The sequence below is a fragment of the Sciurus vulgaris genome (genome assembly GCF_902686455.1).
Source record: "Sciurus vulgaris genome assembly, chromosome: 13".
NCBI classification, from domain to species: Eukaryota; Metazoa; Chordata; class Mammalia; order Rodentia; family Sciuridae; genus Sciurus; species Sciurus vulgaris.
Genome location: NC_136474.1, coordinates 50,366,036 through 50,385,741, shown reverse-complemented (window position 1 = coordinate 50,385,741; position 19,706 = coordinate 50,366,036). Strand labels below are relative to the sequence as shown.

General features: G+C 39.6%; 1 protein-coding gene across 1 annotated transcript in view; it reads right to left on the bottom strand.

Annotated features, from left to right (window-relative positions):
* LAMA3 (laminin subunit alpha 3) overlaps positions 1-12,595 on the bottom strand; it is a 248,463-nt gene extending 235,868 nt beyond the window's left edge. The window contains 1 exon segment of the mRNA XM_079108746.1: positions 11,704-12,595. Coding sequence (XP_078964872.1) covers positions 11,704-12,000 — 297 coding nt within the window. The 5' untranslated portion in view covers positions 12,001-12,595.
* Positions 12,596-19,706: the final 7,111 nt, after the last annotated feature.

Here is a 19,706-nt window from a genome sequence, read left to right as displayed (position 1 = left end):
TGCAGAGAGAGAGAGAGAGAGACTGTGTGTGTTTGTGACAGTTTCTTTAACTTCATTTGTTAAAGGGCACTTGTATTATTTCCAGATCTTGGCTATTGTTAATAGTGCTGCAATGAACAGAAGAGGTGACTGTGATGACTTTTATGTAAATTTTGCTAACATTAAGATGCTAGATGAGGGCAGAGACAATGCAGAATGTCCAATGCTGTTGGCCTCCAGGTGTCATTAAAAGATGACACTAGCCTCAGGTCACCTGAATCAACCTCGTAGAACATCTCACAGCCAGTGGGACCAGAAGGCATTCAGACCACACTCCACGGATCACGCATAAACAGAATCCTTACTCTGTGTCAGTCTGATGTGTTCTTCATATATAAAGATGACTCCTAATGTAGGTGATCCCTAAATATTTGTTCAGCCAAGAGCTCTCCTCATTCTGTTTATGCACCACATTTTGAGTTATCAGATTGCAAAATCTCAAAAAAAGAGGCCCCAGAACCACCCACTGAGCCTCACTCATTGTCCCCCATCCTCTGCTCTCCCACACATTGATAACACTCACACACCAGTCAATAATACTGGGCTAAGATATTTGAAGCTAAAAAGTTGCTATATTAATTTCCTAGGACTGCCATACAAAGTAGCACAAACCAGAACAACAGAAAGTGATTGTCTCACAATTCCAGAGACTAGGAGCTTGGAATCAAGGTGCCAAGGAGGGCCATTCTCCTTCTGAAACCTGTTGGGGGGAAGGTTCCTTCCCTGCCTCTTCCAGCTTCTGGTTGCTCTCCTAGGCACTGGACTTAGTCACTGCAATAGACAACTCTGCTTTGAAATTCAACTCATCAGGGTCACACCTCTCTTCCAAAAGACAGCTGGTTGAAATTTGGGTACTTTTTGGGGGGGCAGGGCAGGAGATCAGACAATACTTCCATTAGGTTGTTGTTCCTATGGGAGAAAATTCTATCTGGGTGTTGCTCCTTGAGCATTTCTTCATAAAGTCACAGGGAGTATCTAAGATGGGCTGCCACTGCAAACAGACATGAACAGGAGGAAGTGGCCCCACATTCAGGAAGCTGATGATCTAATATGGAAACAGATGTGAAAATGAACAGTTTCAAGGTGAGGAGTGGAATTAGCAAGGTGGTTCAAAGTTTAGCCGGGATTCTAAGGATAGAGTAGTTAACTCAACTGTGGCACATGGCCAGGTGGGGAAGAGCACAAACTTTGCCATCAGAGAAGCTGTTTTGAATCCTGGTTTCACCACACACCCACTGCGGGGTCTTAGGCACATCACTTAACTTTTCTGTGTTTCCATTCCTTCATCTAGAAAATGAGCACACTAAAGCAGCTCATTCATAAATTCATGAATTGTTTTGATAATTAAGAAATCAATACGCATAAGGTGGCTTAGGACAGTGCCAAGCATGTGTTACATGGAGGTCTTGTCTTAAGCAGGGAGCAAGGCCCTGATTATCAGGCTGCTTCCCCTACTCACCATTCTGCTCACCCCTCATTTGGTACCTTTCTTTACAGTATGTGTAGTAAGAGCTACAGCTTGAAACTAATGGAAAAATGGATTTCTTCCCTACCTCTCTACAGTTAAGATGTGCAACAATAGCCTTTTAAAATCCATATTTCTCTCTAGTAAGTATTTATTTATCAGTTCAACATGTTGTTTATGACCTTTTAGGATGGGAAAACCACTGGAGGAATACACTGTTTGTGACATTGAGAAACCAGTAGGACACATGGGACTCAGTGACTTTCCCCAGGGCAGTTTCCACTCTGTTAGCATGAGGGATCTAATCAGTGCCCTGGTAGCTCTTTCTTGCAAAGCAAAAAAAGGCTCCCTACTTCTGAGCAGATGCAGCCCTCCCAGGCTGGATTTCAACCCCTACCTTCCCTCTTAGGATACCATGTATGCAGCACAACCATAGGCAGCTCCATTGACTGGAACCACTCAGGCACTTTTTAATAAATCCTTTCCTCTCTAAGCAAATGGATCCAGAATTTTTTTTAATTTCTATTTTTTTTTTAATTTTTTACAGACTGCATTTTGATTCATTGTACACAAATGGGCTACATTATTTCATTTCTACGGTTGTGCAGAATGTTGAGCCCAGGATTCATAAATGTCTAAATCAGAACTAGAAACAAATTTATGGCTTGGGAGAATACATTATTGCTACCTAAATTAACATTAAATATTAAAACCTCTCCCAAAAATGTTACAAAATGTTAGTTATTAATGTGTACCAGAATAATTTACATTACTATAATTCAGAAGGCTATAGAAGTCTTTGTAACTTATTTAGCCTGTCAAATCTTTTCAGTATATAATGTATTACACTCAAAGAATTTTACTCAAAAATTTTATTTGACTGTTGTAACAAATCATCTTTGTAGTTTACAATTTTAGAAATCTTACCCAAAAAGAATTAACATTTATACACATTAACTATTTCCAAGAAATGTGCTAAGTGCTTTTTATCCTCTCAATAAACTTATGAGATAGATACTAATATTAATCCTGTTTTATATATAGGAAACTAAGATTATACATTCAAAAAGAATGAATAAATATAAAAAGAGCCTAAGAGATCTGTGCAATGTCATCAAGCAGGCCAACATACATAGTAGGGAAGTCTCAGAAAGAGAGAGCTGATAGAATTTGAATTTAAACTCAAATCTAAATAATTTCAGAGCCAGAATTCTTCACTACTAAGCAAAACTAGTTTGATAACACATAGAAGGAGATAATGCTACATTTTCCATCATAGGCGCTTCCCGATTTAGATCTCAAGAAGGCTAATCATCTACGGAAAGGTTTGTCTTGATCCTTTTTGCATCCTCAGTGTCCAGCATGTGGCCTGACATGAAACAGTCAATGAATACATATTTATGAATAAACAAATGAAAAAAGCATACAGACTGAAAAGGAAGAAGTAAAACATAATCACATATGAGGAAAATCCTAAAAAGTCCACAGAAAAACTACAGCAAAGTGACAGGATACAAGATCAATAGGCAAAAATCAACTGTGTTTCTGACGTAGATGTGTGTGTAATAGGAGTTAGTAGATATCCACGTATCTCCCAGCTCTGTGCACTGAACAGGCCTGGAAGCAATGACACACCAGTAACAATGAGCACATCATCGAACATCCAGACTTTGGTTTCCAAGTACCATACTCAATAAACAAAACCAGGACTTCTTAAAGAAGTAATTGATCCCAAGGCAAGAAAATTTAAAATTACCCTGAAGCATCTGGTGGTACAAGAAAGTAAGAAAGAAGTCAAGAAATTAGTAAATAAAATTGGGATGTGGGGGCATTCATGAAAAATGATTTAGTAGGGAGTACCAAAGAAGTGTCCCTCCACGGAAGCAATAATTAGGCTGGCAAAAACTATCACTCAACCTCTACAGAACTCTGGAATCTATTCAAAAACCTACAACAACCTATCATCAGAGAATCTGAACATAGGTCAATTGAAATTATCCATCTTGAAGAACAGGAAGAAAAAGGAAGAAGTACAAAGAGAGCCTGAGGGATCTGTGGAATATCATCAAGCCAACCAACATACACTCAAAAGGAGAGGAAAAAGAAAAAGAGAAGAATATTTGAAAATAACATTTGTAAACCTCCCAAACAATAATATAAATTCTATCAAGAAACTCTACAAACACCAAGTAGGATAACTCAAAGAGATCCACACCAAGACACATTATAATCAAATTATCAAAAAGAGTGAATGTTGAAAGCTGCCAAAGAGAAGCAATTCATCACATACTGGGAATCCTAATTAGATTAACAACCTTTTTCTCATCAGAGACCATGGAGATCAGAAAGCAGTAAGACGACATATTTAAAGCATTGAAGGAAAAAAAATCTGTCAGTCAAGAACACTACCCTGTCTTGAGTTGGTGCGATGTACTTATTCTGAGAAAGATGGATCAATGAAAATTAAATGAATAAAATGTTTAAGAATTAAAAAAAACACTAGCCTGTCCCCCAAGCTATTTAGCAAGACCCTGTCTCTAAATAAAATATTAAAAGGGCTGGGGATGTGGTTCAATGGGTAAGTGCCTGTGGGATCAATTCCAGTAAAAATAAACAACCAAAGCAACAACAACAACAAAAACAACTCTATTCCCAGTAAAACTATCTTTCAACTATGAGGTTGAAACCAATACATTCACAGTAAATAAAATCTTGGGGAATTCATTGCGAGTGGACCTGCCTTACAAGAAATGCCTTTTCAGTCAAAATGAAGAAATTAGACAGTATCTCAAAGCCATACAAGAAATAAAGAGCATCAGTACAGATAAGTGCATAAGTAAATATAAAAGCCAGTATTATCGTATTTTTTGCTTTCTCTTTTTTCCCTATATAAGTCAAAAGATAAATACATAAGATGATAATTGTAAATTTATGTCAATGAACAAGAACACAGAAAGGTGTAATGTGCAACAATAGCACAAAGAATAGGGACAGAGCTGTATAGGAACAAAATTTTGGATGCTTTTGATGTTAAGCTGGTATCAATTCAAACTGAATTATTATAAATTTAGGATGCCAATTTTAATCTTCAGAATAATCACTAAGAAATAACTAAAAAATATTCAGAAAAGGAAATGAAGGTAGAATTAAAACAGTACCCTAGAAAAAATCAAACACAAAAGAAGACAATAATAGGAAAATTGGGCAAACAGAAAATAATAAATAAAACATACAGAAAACAAATGGCAAAATGACAGAAGTCCTTTATTAGTAATCACTTTTTTAATTTGTCAATTAAAAGTCAGAAATTGGCAAAAAGTTTTTTTTTAGTGATCCAAATATTAATGAGTCTATAAGAGACTTGTTTTAGATCCTAAGACACAAATAGGTTGAAAGGAAAGGAATAGAAAAAAGTATTCTCAATGATAACAGTAATTCAGAGCATAAAGTGAAATCTTTTTTTAAAAAATAGCTGCTTTAATGCATTTGCCTTTTTTCTAATTTTTTATTTTTATTTTTAGTGCATTGTAGTTATACATGATAATGGGATTGTTATTAGCACAATCATAAATGCATATAAGATAGTTTGCTCCATTTCAATCCTCAGTACTCTCCCCTGTCCCCTATCCTCCCTCCCCAATCCCTTTCCTCAACTCTATTGGATATTTATGTATTTATTTTTAATTGGTGCATTGTAGTTATATAAAAGTTTCTTTCAATTCAAACATTGAACATTTGTAGTTTCCAACCATTCATCAGCATCTCTAAAGAACTATATACTCCAATAATCTGTGATTTGCTGAGGAACAAATTTAAACGACTGCCAGTCTGCTGTATGGAATCCTATTTCTTAGCTGGTGTAAGAACTGGGCTCTCCAAGGAGAAATACTTAAGTTTATTTTCTCTAAGAAATACAGAGTCAACAAATATATGAAAAAGATGTTCAACATCCCTAGCAATTAGGGAAATGCAAATCAAAACTACACTGAGATTTTATCTCACTCCAATCAGAATGGCAGCCGTCAAGAATTGGAGTTGGGGAATATCATGCTAACTGACATAAGCCAAACCCAAAACACCAAAGGCCAAATGTTTTCTCTGATATGTGGATGCTAATTCACAATAAGGAGCGGGGTCACTAGGAAAGAATAGTTACTCTAGATTAGGTAAAGGGGAGTGAAGGGAGGGGAAGGAGTAAGAGGGTAGGAAGGATAGTAGAGTGAAACAGACACTATTACCTCATGTACATATATGACTGCATGGCTGATGCGATCCTACATGTACAATCAGAAAAATGAGAAATTATACTCCATTTATGTATGATTTATCAAAATGCATAAATGCATTCTACTGTCATGTATCACTAATTAGAACAAATTAAAAATTTTTGAAAGAATAAAAACAATAAATGCCGGAGAGAATATGAGGTGAAACAAATACTTTTACACTGTTGGTGGGATTGTAAATTTGTACAACCACTATGGAAATCAGTATGGAGGTTTCTCAAAAGACTAAGAGTGGAACCACCATATGACCCAACTATCCTCCCTCCCCCCAATCCCTTTGCTCTACTCTATTGACCCCATGGTATTTATCCTAAAGAATTACAGTCAATATACTATAGCCATACATGTGTACTTGAAGTAGCACAATTCACAATAGCCAAATTATGGAACCAACCTAGGTGTTCATCGATGGCTGAATGGATAAATAAAATGTAGTATATATACACAATGGAGTCTTATTCAGCCATAAAGAAATTATGTCATTTGCAGGAAAATGGATGGAACATTAGACCATTGTGTTAAGTGAAATAAGCCAAACTCAAAATGTCAAGGATTGTTTTTTTTCTCTCATATGGGGAAGCTAGAGAGGAAAAAGGTGTTGGGGGCTGTGCCATGTGGGCTGCGCCGGGATGGCGCCTGGCGGCCAGCTGGAGGTTGCTTTGAACACTTGGGCAGTGAGGAGGTTAATTAACATAAGCACACTCAGGTGATTTATCATTGGCTGTATCCAATTAAGTCCATGCACACAATGCATGCACAGGTGTTCCCGAGTGCTCCTGATCGTGCCTGTTCGTTTTAACCTTTGCTGTGATAGGGCAGCTGGCTCCTCACCTGATCTCAACTAGCGTGGCCCCGCCCTCCGCCTCCTGGAGGGAATATAAGCGGGCAGTAGGCGGAAGGCAAAAAGCAGCAGCTAGCAGAGAGAAGAAGCAGCTAGAAGAAGCAGCTAGCCCTCAGATCGACAGCACCTAGTTCACAGGATGTGGGACTCTAAGAAGAAAGGATCTCTGATAAGCGTAGCAAGCCTCTCTTTCTCTAAAAACTTCCTCTAAAAGCAAAGTCCCTCTTTCTATAAGCAAAGCCTATGTTTCTCTCAAAGCCTCTCTTTCTCTAAAATCAAGCAAGCTTCTTTTCCTCAATAAGCTAGGGAATAAGCAAACAAGCAAGGAAGCAGCACAGGAATAGAAGTAGTTTATTTCCAGTCCACCTCTGATAAATACCCACACAATTGTTGCCGCGGGTGGTGGTGGCGACAAAAAGGAAAACAAAGTCGAAAGGTGAAAGGTGACCACTTGAACAGCAAAGGGAGGTGAGTATAGTAGAGGAAAGTGGGAAGAGGGAAGAGAGAAGGGAAGTGCAGGGGAGTGATCCTGGCCATATTATATTGTTATAGTGTTCATGTACTAATATATGACAACAAACCCCACCATTATGTACAACCCTAATACACCAATCTAAAATTGTGGAGAAAAAAAGTTTGTCTTCTCCATATGTTTTGTATATAACTTTCAATGCTAAACTTTGGCTAATTTCCACAAATATGGAACACATATTAGGAAAATCATTTTTAAAAGAGCCATTCACCCTTCAATTTCTGATTGTAGTGATTCATTTGAAATCTCTAAATAACTAACATTAGTAATTGTTACAAATACGTCAATTGACATAGTACAAGCCTTAGATTACCCAGCCCTTGCTCAAGATTTTCACACAGTGAAAGGAAAAGGCCCTTGTTAGAGTTAACAAATGATTTTCTTTCACAATAGCACTATAAACAGAGCCTTAGTGAAGCTGGCTTTCCTGTTTATGGCCATTAGTGCAAGTTACACAAACACAACTGAAACTGCTCTGTGGCTTACAGCAAGCACACTCACTCACTGCCGTAACTCGGGTGTGGGCATTTTCCTATCTGTATCATCCAGGCCAAGTCACAGCCCCATATACAAATCACAGTGTAATACAGAAATGTTTAAAGGACGGGTTGAACTGTCAGTGTACAAAATAAAGATCATGTGCTTGGTAAATGTGTGCATTTCATCCCTTATGTGCAGTGTTAGTGCACAGTTACCTAATACCAGGCGACACTGTCAACGTGGCCTTCTATTTCCATCTTATTGCCTCTGTCAAATGTCTTGTGTATTAGATTCCATAGGTAAGTTAACATTCCAAACCAAAGCACAAAGTGTAGCATGTTTCATTCATAATTACTTTTCAACAGACTAGAATTTATTGGTATATTTTTCACATTTACATTTTCCATTAGCTTCTTTCTAGTCTTTGACTTGGGTTCGTTTCTGTCATCCCTTCATTCAACATTTTCCAAACACCTGCACTGTTTCAGGCCCATGCAAAATGCTCCGGATACAGCTATGAAGAAGACAGACAGAATCCCTAAATCACAGAGCTCTTTAACACAAAAACCTTAATGTCTGAGCAGAAACAAATATATAAAACCTTTTTAAATGAATCTTAACTCCAGAGAAACTACATTACATTACATTACATTTTGCACACAACAAACAAAATGCAGACTTTTAAAACATCCTGCCTGATGTTTTAAAAGTTTACCATTCAAGTATCAGCATTGGTGTTATAGATGTCTTACCACAGAGAGAGAGAGAGAGGGAGAGAGAGAGAGGGAGATCACTACCACAAAACCAGATTTTGTTCTAAGACATGACCCTTATTCGTTATTTGGTTTTTCACATTTTCTGCAAAATCCTTTTGACCTGAAATTCTAAATGCTGGCTATCTCCCAAAATTTATTTTTAGAAAGTTCAAAGAAACAGAACTATTTTGGTTAACGCTTCTTTTTCCCATCTTGAGCTGCGCATGAGCAGATTCAAATCAAGCATCACTCAGATATAACCATTAATCATAATCTCGTTTCTCCACCTGTCTCCCTCCATCTCTCAGTTTTCCAAAAGGCAAATCTGGGCTAGCTTTTGCCAACTCTGGGCAAGAGTGAGTGTCTAGTAGTCCTACCTCTGGAACTCAATTTTCCCATCTTGTCCCCAACATGCTTCTCTTGTGTCAGCAATGAGTACACCCTCCCAAGCCCTCAACTATGAAAGCAGAAAGCACAGTTCTGCAGGGATGTTGTTGAACCTTTATTTGCAGATGAGAATAAGGCATAACACCAGAGAGCATTTTCTTTCTACAGGCTATATCCTGCCTGTCTGAGGTCTCAGACCTCAGAAAGCCACCTCCTACTCTATCTGGGAGTGTGAGCCCATATTTAATGACTGACCTGCTCTAAGAACCCAATTAGAACAGCAAATGTGATTTTCCTGGGCCTCCAGAACAGTAATGCTAACCTATGAACAGTCAGTGGGGAGAATGAGGGAGGCCTTCCCTGGATAAAGCTGGGGGAGTGAAGACAGATGAAGATCTCTGTGATGCCTTCATTCTCTTCACATAATTCTCTTCACCCATAATTAGGACATTTTTTTCCAAGGTTGGGTATGCCAGGCAATCTAGCACACAGTTTCAAGACAGAAACACTAAAGATGTTGTTCATCCTTATTTTACTTGAAAATGAAAAAAAAACCTTTTAAATTAGTTTTTACTAATATGTAATATACAGAATGACTGAAGGGCCTCCACCTGATCCCCAAGTCAGCTGGTCATAAGTTATCAATGGTCCTGAGTGTCTGAAGGAAAAGGTAGGCCACCAAGCTATCATCTGACCATGACATATCACAGCTTACATGTGGCTGGTTAAATGGACATATGAATTCTGTCCCCCCAAATAGCAGAAAAGTTACAAATCTGTCTTGAAATTGGGAGTTACTATGGGCTTACCAGTTATCTCTGGGCAGAACACTCAAAAGATCTTTTAACCTTAAAGCAGAGTTATGTGCTTTTTTCCACAAAACTTCAGAACTTGCTGCCTTGCTGAAATGACAAGTGGCTGCCAGAAGTTTACTACCTGGTAGATATTTATAGAATACTAAAGGCCCTCACTCTGTTCCATCAAAGTAAAAGTGTCATTTTCGCAAAATGTAGAAAAGTAGACACTGCTGAAGGAAATGTATGCCTTGGAAAAGGTATTTTGAAAAACAGATGTTTAGAAATGTTTTCATCTTTTGTTGTTGAAAAGATAGAACTACATAACTCTAAAAATACTCATATTTGTATTTTTGAAAACACAGAAACAAACTTCTCTAGTATATTTTAATATTTTCCAAAAGAAAACTTGCAGTGAATTGTGAATTTATTGTTTAAGACCTTAAAATGCAGCACTTTCACTAGTAGAAAATACTGAATACGACCTGGAAAGTAAACAATTACTAGCCAAGTTTTGACTTAAAAAAAAAAAAAAAACAACTTTAGAATAATTGAAGGATGGGGAAAAACTATGAATACCATGATTTAGTGATCAGGGACAGCTGGAGATCTGTGCAGTCACATAGGCACACTTATCGGGTCTCTCATTAGTTTAATGTTCTGCTGTCACCATCTTGAATTTTTAAATAATTTTTAAACAAGGGTTCCACTCTTCCATTCTACACTGGACTCTATAAATTATGTAGCTGCGTCTGGAATATAGTAGTCAATGCAGTTCTTCCATTTAAATCTACATACTTTAGTTATGCAACCATTAAAATCAAATATTAATATAAAAATCAGCTGAATTGTTGAATCTTAAGTGCTAAATTAAACTTGTCAAAAATAACTATATACTTAATTTCATTTGTATATCTATAGTTAGCCACAATCACAAAATAACTAGAAAAAGCAAAATTATTCAGGGACTGTTAGTGAAAATTTTAAGTATTTTCATTGTTATTTTACTTTAATTTCTCTTTTGCATGTTTTATAATATGCATAATATATTAAAATGATAAAAGGTATGTTCATCAGTTATTTTTAATTTCTCTTATTACATATTTTATAATGTGCACAGCATATTAATAGCGAATACATGCATATAGTTTATAAATAAATCAACATATGACACAGCCTGTTCAACTACTTGTCCTTTATGAACATACACCATCAAAAGAATCTCTAACACACTAAACTAGACACCAATAATAATCCTGCTATTTTTGGAGCCCAAACTCCAAAATTACTCCCTCTTCTGGTAACTCCTCTTCCTCAACAGCCCTTCCCAGGACAAGGAGGCGATCACTGCTTAGCGTTGAGGATTTGGAGCCAGGACTGGATTCAAATGCTGCTTCCCTGCCCTAGGCAGGAGCAATTTTCTTACCCTCCTCCTCTCAGCCACTTCCCAGTGGGTTGTGCGGCTCCTGCCTAAGAGTCTGGCACACCACGAGATGTTCACTAAGCACCAGCTGCACTATCTTTTCATCCAGGTGTTGGGAGGGAGTCTGATCACTGAAGGTCTCCTTGGCCCCAATGACTGAATAGCGGCACTTCAGGCAGCGGGGTACGGTGAATCTTTTCAGTGATATTAGAATGATACTATTGATTTAACCTGAAAGTTCTCTCTTAAACTGTACTACAGAAGGTAACTCCTACCAACTTCTGGTAATAAAGTCAGGGAGACCAAGGGCCTGGCAAGAGGCGCGCCCTCGATGCCTGGGGCTCTCACTTTCTGGCCGGGTGCCACCTGGGTGATGGACAGTTGCTGCATCCCTACAGCGCAGCTTCGGACTTTCTCCTCTACATGCTGGAACCTGACCACAGCCTTCACTCACCCGCGCTTCACCCGTCCCCGCCTCGGGCGGCGTGCTACCAGGGCGGTGCTCCCACAGGCTCACTCCTGGAGCACGGTGCCTACCTTCAGGGGTCCCCCGCACGTGCGGGGCTGGAGCACACTTCCCTGTCACATGGGGTCACTAACGCGCGTGGGGAAAGGACCCAATCCTTTGGTCCTGGTGACTTGCCCGCTCTGGGAGGGAGTTGGTGCCCCACACCCCACCCTCGCTCTCTGCCGGACCATACCTGGATGGTGTGGCCTCTGCCCGGAGCGTTGGGACCCCCAACCAACTTGCAGTAGAGCTCTGGCCGGGGCTGCTCTCCGCCGGGGCCCCGTTCCCCGCAGGTAGCGGTGGCCCAAATCTTCGCCGCCTCGGCCAGGTTGAAGTAGGGCGGGTGCAGGCTGAGCCCCATCGCGGGGTCCGGAGCTGCCGCGCTCCAGGCTGGCGGCACCCGCAGCACCAGCAGGAGCACAAGCAGCGGCGGTGGTGACTGCAGGACTGGTAGCGATGCCCGGTCCCGAGCCCGCACGGCCGCCTCCATACCGCCGCGCGGAGTCCTCCTGCCTGGGCCACCGGCGGAGGGACTCGGTGGCACAGCCGTCCCGGCGGCCGCCACTCTCCGTGCGTATCTCGTGGAGCCTGCAGCGCGAGCAGCCAGAACAGCCCCGGGTGTGGGCGGCGCCGGAGCCGCACCCCTCGTTCCACGCGCGGAGCTCCGGCGTGGGGGTGACTTTTCGGCTCTGGAAGCTGTACCAACCAGAGCTGGCACCCGCCTGATCAGGAACTGACAGCACCCAGCCTGGGGCCAGCAGGCGTAGTCTCCGCAGACGCCGGGCGCGCGGCAAATTTCGCAGGCTGGGAAGGGGAGAGGCGTTCCCGGGCTAGTACTAGGCAGCCGGAGCTGGGGCCCCTGGAAGGCCCGACCTTCCCACCGACAGGGCAGAAATCAGACCTCTCTCCAGACCACAGCCTGTAAATCCGGCTCCTGAACTAAGAGACTTGCAGGAAGCTGCCACCACCTGCAGAACTCTCATCAAAGACGTTGTTCCTTGTTCCTAGACAAGTATTGATCCGTCCATTCTTCAACAAAATGCACCTCCAATCCCTGGCACTACAGCCACATACTAGCGGGGATTAAAGAACTCGCCGAATGAGGAGTGGTGGAATGTACACATTTAGAAGACAGCCAATATTACAAGTTGTGGTTAGCCGAGTTGGAAAGGTACCTTAAAGGAAATCCTTTAGATGCCCAATCAGCTCAATTTTTGAGATGTTGAGTGAGTTACTCGAGCTGTCACGCTAGCCTGGGGACAAAGGGTGCTTCCCCAGTCTGAGGCTTGGTCCCCTATGCAGTTCACCTTACTGAAACTAAGTCCACATAGGCTGTCTAAGCAATTAGAGGTGTCATTGCTGTGAGTCAGGATGATCAGGGGACTTGTCCAGAGGAGTTTGAGAACAGAGAAGGAAAAAAAGAGGGAAGCTGCAAAAGGGCTGCTCTGCAAGGACACAGAAACGGGAATAAAATGGTACTCTTGCAAGGTTCTATGGTCTGAATGCTCCCCCTCCCCCAAATCCTAATTCCAAAGGTGTCAGTTTTAGGAGGTGAGGACTTTGGAGGCTGATGAGGCCATGCAGGTGGTTCTGGTGAATGGGATTAGTGACCTCACAAGAGACTGAAGTTGATCCTGGTTGTCAACTTCCACCACCTGAGGACACAGGGAAGATACTGCTATGAGCCAGGAAGTGGACCTTCACCAGACAGGATATCTGCTGGCACCTTAATCTTGAACTGATCAGCCTCCAGAACTGTGGGAAGTAGATTTCTGTTGTTTATGGACTATCATCTTTAGGATATTTTGTTACTGCAGCCCAAAGAGACTAAGATGAAGGACAGAGACATGATTGGTATATTTGTTAAATCCTGAGGTATGTTATAGGACAAAATATGTCAATTTAATCTTCCATGTGTTCTCCAAAAATATGGAGAGAAAGGAATTTGTGAGCATAACACCAAAAAAAAAAAGTCATAAAGACCAAAAAGTTATCTACATGAAAACTGAAATAAAAGTTTTTACATCAAAAAGCAAACTAAACAAAAATTAAAAACAAAGGAGGGAAAGAATGCATCCCATAAATGACTTAGGGTTAATGGCTTTACTACATACACAAAATAAGTACAGAGAGGCTGACCACTCAGGTCCAAGAGACCTAAAGGTAATTCACAGACAAAGGAACTTTAAAAGCTAATAAACATATTTGTTATAAAAAGTTTGACCTTCCTGGGAACCAAAATGCAAAGCAAAGCACCAATTGGACTCACCTTTTATTTATCAAGCTGGTAAAGATTTTTAAAAAACTGATGGTTGATGGAATCCACGGAATCAAATATCACAAGAGGACAATTTTTTCTGTACTTAGCAAATAACTCCAATAGGTATATATTTTGCCCTAACATTTTTTCTTGTAGAGATTTAGACCCAGGAAATAATTGGAACTATTTCAAAGATTCAATAGCAAGGATTTATTGGAGTTGTTTTAAAGTTTAAAAGAACCTAAATGTTTAATAATAAGGAATTGGTAAATGATGGTATATCCACATAGTGAAATATTATAAGACCATTAAAATGATCTTATGAAAGCATATATATTGACACACACACACATACACATACACACACATATGATTTGAAGTACAATTTCTGCTGAATTTTGCTTTATATAATCAATAAGTTGAAAAAAGTCAAGCTAATGGAAGTTGGGGAACTATCCATAAATGGAAAGACATCCCATGTTCATGGATTGGAAAATAATATTGTTAAGATGGCATTATTCCCCAAAGCAATCTACAGATTCAGCATAATCTCTATCAAAATCCCAGCTTTGCTTTTCTTTTTCCAGAAATTGACAAGCAGATCCTGAAATTCATGTGGAAATGCAAGGGACTTGAAATGGCAAAAACAATCTGGGGGGAGGGGAAGACTGAGGACTTTCACTTTTGATTTCAAAACTTAACACAAAGGGACAATAATCAAGACAGTGTACTACTGGATTAAGAATAAACATATAGACCAAAGGAGTAGAATTAAGATTCCAGAAATAAACCTTTACCTTTATGATCACTTGGTTTTCAACAGGGATCAAAGATCATTCAATAAGGACAGAACCTTTTTAATAAGTGGTTCTAACACAACTGGATATTCACATGCAAGAGCTGAACCCTTACCTTGTACCATATCAAATGAATAAAATACCTAGATGTAAGAGCTGAAACTGTAAAACTCTTAAAGGAAAACATGGCTCTGGATTGGCAATGATTTCTTAGATATATCAGAAGCACAAGCAAGAAAAGAAAAAAATAAATAATAAACGTAATCAAATTTTAAAACTTTTATGCCTCCAAGGGTACCCTCACAAAAGTGAAAGATAATCTAAAAAATAAGATGAAATATTTACAAATCATGTATTGAGAAAAGTCTCATATCTAAAATAAAGGACACTTAGAACTCAACCATTTAAAAATGATGGATAAAATATCTGTACAGGCATTTCTTCAAAAACGATATAAAAATGATCAATAAGTATTGTTTACTGTGGTTAGTCATCAGAGAAATGCAAATCAAAACCACAAGAGGGCTGGGGATATAGTTCAATCGGTAGAGTGCTTACCTTGCAAGCACAAGGCCCTGGGTTCAATCCCCAGCACCACAAACACAAATGCACACAACACACAAGGAGATGGCCATTTCTAACAATTAGTATGGCTTTTTAAAAATACAGATAAGGCTAAAAACAAGTATTTGGTGAGAATATGGAAAAACTGGAACTCTCATACATTGCTGGTGGGAATATAAAATGGTGCATACACTTTGGAAAGCACGTTGGTAGTTCCTAATGAAGTTAAAAACATTACCGTGTGACCCTGATATTCCAATCCTAAGTGTATATACCAGAGAACTAAGAACATACATCCACACAAAAACATGCTGACGGATGTTCATAGTAACATTACTCATAAGAGCCAAAGAGTGAAAATAAGCAATGTTCACCAAGCAATGAATGAATAAACAAAATGTGGTATATCCATACAATGGAATATATGTGTCACCCATAACAAAGGAATAGAGATCTGATACACACTACAGTATAGATAAGTCTTTGAAATTATATTAGTTGGGAAAAGCTAGACACAAATGGCCATAGTACAGGGAATGACGGCTAGTGGATCTTGGGTTTCTTGCTGGAGAGATGGAAATGTTGTGAAATTAGTGGTGATGGTTATATAACTTTGTGAATTTACTAAAAACCACTAAATCACATACTTAATGAATTTATGGTACATAGTTATATATTAATAAAGCTGTCACTAAAATTTTTGCAGAACATGTACATACAAAACATGTATATACAAAGCATGTATATACAAAAGGTATATATGAATATGTATGTGTATCTAAAAGCAGAACCAAAGATATCTGAAAGCTATTCAATAGGTTGTTCAAGGATGGCTGGATGAGGAAAGAGGATTTTTGTTTTCTTGTCTATATTTGTAAATTTTTCTAATAATGAACCTATGTTGTTTTGTCCCAATAAAAACTTTTTAAATAGTCTAGTAAATCATTTGAATGAATGCCCAGCACTGCCTTTAACAATCCTACTCTGTTGTAAGTTGATGAAAGAAGATTAACACACAATGAGAAAGATTTTAGGTATTTTTTTTAAAGTCTTTCTAGACACAAGATTATTTGAAGGAAAACATTCAACAAATGGCTAAGATTCCAAAATTAGTTTATTAATAGGCAAAAGTGAAAGCGAAGACTAAATTAAAAACGCTATTCTTTATTCAGGCCAGTAACTCTTTCCCACAGCCAAGTCATTGTGCAAAGATGTTCTGATAGAATAAGAAACCACAGCAGCAGAACTGACCATCTGTGAATTTAAATCAAGACTTTATCCTTACAGCATTTCATATTTTACTCTACAAAGCAACATCTAACAGCATGGCATAGAAATTGATTGTAGTAGACCATGACACTATTGTTTTTTATGTGTTTTTTTTTTAACATTCCCTAGTCAGAGGATATGTAAAATCATTAACCTCATTTTGTCATTGCTGTTTAAAAATAACTTTGTGATGTCCAAGTAGAAGTGCATTTGCCCACTGAGAACAGCTTCAAGGATAATCAAATTAAAGCTACATATCTAAAGTGAATATTTGTTAGTAAAATTCTCTCAGAAGATTATGTATGCAAAACAAATATCCAGGCAGCACCTACCTTCCACAGGCTTGGATACCAGAGATATAAATATGAATAATGAAAATGAGATTTGGATTGGTGGTGGTTCAGAGTTGGGGACAGAAAGGCTATTTTGAAATTTAAATGAAGGAATGGATGAGCAGGTACTTCTAAACAGCAAAGAAGTAAATATAAGACACACTTGTGTTCTTAAGACAAGATGGGGCTGCTAGGTTCTAACATGGAAAGACAGTGCTTAAAGGAATTAAGTAACTTACCCATGTGTTAAGAAAAATGGGGATAATGGTGGACCCAGGACTTTCTTTCTTATTTTGCCTTGAAGATGGAGTCTTCCTATGTTGCCCAGGTGAGCTTCAAACTCTCAGACTCAAGGGATCCTCCTGTCCCAGTTTTCCAAGTAACTGGGACCACAGGTGCACACCTCCACCCACTCCCTGATGGACCCAGGATTCCTGATTCCAAATGTGTGCTCCAAGGAGGACTCTGAGAGAACAGAAGGAAAGTGATGGCTGAGTGAGGCCCATCTGTGGTGTGAAGAGTACAGATGATCCTGAGCGCAGAGGAGCTACTGGTTTACTAACCCTAGGAGGGGTGGGTGGGACAGACGTGCGTAGTTGGGTGTAAACAAACCCACACCAACACCAGTGAATTTGGGGTTTGGCTGGATTCCCAATACTTCAGAAGTGATTCATGCTTCACTATGTCCTTCAGATCGCAAGATGGAAATGCAACTTGCCATGCTATTGTTGAAAAGAATTTCCCTAGAGTCAAGAACCTAGACACATGAGAGTGACAAACTCACAGTGTCTTGCAAGGGAATAATCAGACTCAATAATGTCCCTTGAATACAGTGATTTGCCTAACAGTATACTCATAGATGATGCTCCTCTAGGTCAAAGCATAGGTTTCTCCTTTTTGCATCCCCTCCCCAATATGACAGCCTTCCCCATGTCCTCTAGGAATATGAACTGGGATCAGAAACCCTGGGTCCTGTGTATTGTTGCTAATCTTCTTTAACTTGTTTTGTTAAAATGCAGCTACTTGCCATTGGCTTGGTTTCACTTAATGAGCAGGTTGCAAAAGTTTTCCTCATTCATCACTTCACAGAGAAAGCAATGACATCATTCTAGGTCAAGAGCATGTGTAGATCACAAACAACAATGAAAAGAATACAAACAAAACAGGAACATGAAAGGCATTTCTACTTATAACATCACACACCTGTGGCCTCCAGAGGGAAAGCTAGACAATGGGAACCAGAGGGAACTAGACAAGGAGTAAATTCTGCTGTCCAGTTGGTTGGATTCATGGCAACCCCCATAAAAAGGAAAGCATCTTTCAGAACCCCAACATTCTATCATTCCAAAAAAAAGTATTACTCTTTCCCTATGACCTTCTGCTTTGAAAAAATTTCACCAACTGTATTTCTTTTCTTCTTCTTCTTCTTCTTCTTCTGTGTGTGTGTGCACGTGTGTGAAATCAGGGCCTCGTGCATGCGAGGTACATGCTCTACCACTGAGCTACATCCCCAGCCCCAACAGTATTTCTTAACAAATATTTTTCCATGTTATTAAAGATCTACATAATTTCAAATGTAGACTTTTAATTGGCATGAAGTAATTAGCATGACCATGTTGAGCTGAAATCATTCTGGCTCAAACTGAAGAAAGGGTACTTCCATATTAGCCTGCATTGCCATACTCCAAATTTCCTCTAGAATTTCTGGCCATCAGGAAACACAAATCTAAAATCACTTGCTTTTGTTTACAGATAAGGAAGCCAAGGTTAAGGGACTTACTCAAGTCCTTATTACCATGAAATAGTCTCCAGAATCCAACCACATTCCTGCCTGTGATTATGTCCCTTCTGTCTCTCCCCTCTCCCCGCCTCAGGTCTAAGGACTCCATGTGAACTTGTGAGATTCAGTTGCACATGGCCTTTGTCTGGTTCATCTTCTGAGATCAGAATCCTCAATGTTAACCAAAACAGAGTGGAATTCTTGGCCTGATTGTATCCAGTGTTCTGGCTCACTGCATGCAAATTTCAGCTTTGGTTGGAACCTTGGCAATGATACCTCCCATTAGGGCACTCCCTGGTAGATGGTTCTGCCAAAGACCCTATGAAGAATTCACATTCCAATTGCATGAATTTCTTTCCAGCTCTTGCTTCACACACTCCAGTTGGCCTTTGTGTGAAACCTGCAGTTGGGCGGAGTAGGCAATTTTATACAATTGTTATTAAGGGGGATTCTTTCTTCCTGCCCTAGGTGTGTGTTACTACAAGCAGTCATTCTAAGACAAAAGAAAGCCTACACCTAGGTAATAGCACCTTTTCTTTCCTATCAGCCCAGAGTCACCCAGCTAGGTATGTGGGTGGAAGCCATTATTCTCATTTTATGGATGAGTACAAATGAGTTGGTAAGTAATAAAACTACCTTGCTCCAGCTTAGTGGGGATTTAAGGAATGGACCCTTTGTTTTCTTGATATGCAATTAGAAATTACTCTGACAGAGATTTTAAATAAAAATTAGAAAGCAGCCTGTAAGACGTGTCATTGCACTGTTTTTACTTTTTCTCCTCTTGGGGCACCTGAAGTTTGAGGTTCGAATCCCATTAGGTAGCACTACGAGCAGAGTAGAAAGACATCACCATCTAATGTTCAGTCACACCATACTTTGTTTCTAGATCTGAAACACATCACTTGAGAGGCATGCAATTTAGTAAAAATCTGTCCAGCAGGCCCAATAAAGTGTCTTTCCTTAGTTTGGATTGTAGCAACCATGTGTTAAAAACTTAGTTCCCAGTCCATGGTTCTATTGGAAGGAGGTGTAATCCCTAGGAGGTGAGGTCTAGTAGAAGGAAGTTAGGTCATTGGAGGCATGTCCTTGAAGGGGATGTGGAGATCCCAACCTCTTCCTGTCTCTCTCTTTGCTTCCAGTCTGCCATGAGGTGAACAGGCCTTCTCCTGCCATGTTTCCCCCATGATTTATTTC